The sequence below is a fragment of the Apis dorsata genome, unplaced genomic scaffold (genome assembly GCF_000469605.1).
Source record: "Apis dorsata unplaced genomic scaffold, Apis dorsata 1.3 scaffold_434, whole genome shotgun sequence".
NCBI lineage: Eukaryota > Metazoa > Arthropoda > Insecta > Hymenoptera > Apidae > Apis > Apis dorsata.
In genome coordinates this window covers 250,676-253,275 of record NW_006263685.1, presented here as the reverse complement: position 1 = coordinate 253,275, position 2,600 = coordinate 250,676, and the positions used below count along the sequence as shown (strand labels likewise).

Here is a 2,600-nt window from a genome sequence, read left to right as displayed (position 1 = left end):
CAAGCATTTTTCGTCGTGTCTTAAAAAAAAAAAAAAAAGGAAATCTTACGAAGAAGAAGTTAATTGCAATTAATCACAAAAGCCAACGGCCCGAAAAGATCCGAAACTTTTAGACGCCCGTGTATAACTATCTTCTCTTCTCTTTTTCCTTCCCTCGAGCCAGATAACCGGAAGCGTTGATCCCAGGAAAAATTCTCGCCGCAGTCGACTGTAATGTAATCGTGGAAGAGAAACGTTGCCCTCGCTCAGGTTAGAGACACCCACGGCTCGTTCTTTGCGATAATTGAAAACTTCTATCGGTTTCTTCTTTAAACGATCGCGAGCATCGTCGCATTTCTAAAGCCTCTTTCACAAAGCGTAATATCCTCCCCCGCAACAATGGATCCTTCGTGCGCAATTCGTTCTAGGAGGAGTTCCTCGAATCTGAAACGAACGTTCAATTAATTAATCAATCGAATTATTCGAAATGTAAAACATTTTTTGGGGCGTCTGTAGAAAATAAAAGGAGAAAATTAAGTTTAAGAATGTTTCAATCGATAATCTTCTGCGTTGAGAATTGATTTATTTCTTTTTTTCTTTTCATACTTTCTCCATAATCGTTACGTAACAATTGATTTCCTCCGAGTTGAATATAAATTTAACTCGTGAAATTGATCGTGTTACAGAAGAGGAAGATTCATTTGTTATTTAATTATGTGCAACAAAATTATAAAAAAATTTCATTCCAAGTGTAAAAAAAAAAATCAATACCTTTTCATTTCAATTCAATAAAACCGATTCGTTCGACGATCGTCCGATCTATTGAATTTTATTACACGTGTGAAAGAAAGAGTCGCGTTCAAGTTTTTTTAACCAGTGTAAGGGATAATTTTAAACTCTCGGCGAATCCTCTCTCCTTGCCTCTTTGAGCCACGCATTCGAGCTTGATCGCCGTCTAAGGCGGTCCTCACACGGGGAGGAATGGCCGCACAGATGAATAAATCACCGATCTTCGAACGGATTTGCAATGAGAATTTTCGCCCTGTCTTCGATCGAGCGGATAAAAAGGTGATCCAGTGATTCCATCGATATCTCTAACCTCGTCATGGTCGAAATCTTCTTCTCCAAGCGAACGATTCGAAATATCGAAATGCATATAATTACTCGATTCTATCCTTATTCAATTCGCGAACGAGAGAAATTCAATTAAAAATTCTCACTTTTTCCTTTTTTCCCCTGTTGACAATTAAACTCGTGTTCTAATCCGCGAAAGACCGATGAAATTAAAGAGAAAAAGGAAGAGAGAAGAGTTCTCCCCTGTGTGATTTATTGATCGGTTGGTCGGTGTGGACGGAGCTTAAGGCGCTCTTTCATCTTCCACCGAACGCGTTCCACGGCCGAGGAGGAATTGCACGAATGAAGTTCTCATCAGGCAAGTTAAACGTCGCGTCGCGTTGAAAAGGTCCCGAAGGTAAACACGAGAGAGCGGGAAGAATTGTTACGGGTCCAAACAGAATCCGGTTTCCGGGTCAAAAAAAGGAAAGAAGGGAAGAGAAAAAGGAAGGGAGAGAGAGAGAGGAAAATTGACACGGTTATATCAAGCGATAAACAGCGAAAACGAGTCGACCACCTTTTCCACCGAAAGAATTATTTAAACGCATTGTGGGCGGGATGCGTCGTGTTTCGTTTTCGAGATTCTCCTCGTCGAGGAGAGACACGTACGCCGTACACGTTTGCGCGTTATGCATATGAGATATGTACACGTATATGTACACGTATGTACACAGCTGAAAATCTTATCCACGTATGGATGTCGTTGAATCGAATTATATATAGATAAACGTGTTTTCGTGGAAATAGATGTTGCGCAAAACGCGAAAAATTATTGAAAGTAAAAATATACTCTTATTATCTCATTGATAAGATTGTTATGCAAATTGAGGGAATATCATACGTTCTACTTGAATTTTTGCAACGTAAAGAAAAAAATATTTGTATCTGTTTCACAAATATCATTACACTTTTTTATTTAACGATGCATGAAATTAATAATAGATAACAATTAATCATAATTAACGTATAAAATTAATTTCTACTAATATTTATAATAGTCATAATTTAAAAAATAATTAAAAATAAAAGCATATAATTAAATAAATAATATATAATTAATATATAATAATAATAATAGAATTAATCATCGCTATGAATAAAACATAACGCTTTTAAATAAAGTCTAATTCATATTCCAATATCCAGTTATTTCCTTTTTTATATCCACAAAAAAATATCTTTTCACTTTTAATGCAACTGTGGAGGAACGAATCCTAAAACCTTCTAATTCTTAATTGATATCGCAAACTCTCGGAGCCATATGTCGGTATCCATGTAAACCATTGCAGCCATGGTGGAACCTTGCAAATCCACTGCCTCCCTGTCCTTAACATCTGTTGGTTTCCTAACTTCCCTCCGCAAGAGGAGGCGCTGCAGCCAAGTGGACACACGGCTTAACCCCCCCTTGCCTCGGTTTGCTAATTGTTCCAGGACCTGATGACGAAGAACAAGCAACGGAATTGGCGACGATTTCTGGCCGGCTGCTTGGTCGCCGTGGTCGTGCTCGG

General features: G+C 38.2%; 1 protein-coding gene across 1 annotated transcript in view; it reads left to right on the top strand.

The window, feature by feature from the left end:
• The window catches only part of LOC102674178 (venom dipeptidyl peptidase 4-like), a 248,884-nt gene that overhangs the window by 10,018 nt on the left and 236,266 nt on the right, over window positions 1-2,600 (top strand). The window contains exon 3 of the mRNA XM_006619725.2: window positions 2,524-2,600. Coding sequence (XP_006619788.2) covers window positions 2,524-2,600 — 77 coding nt within the window. The remainder of the gene's footprint in view (window positions 1-2,523) is intronic.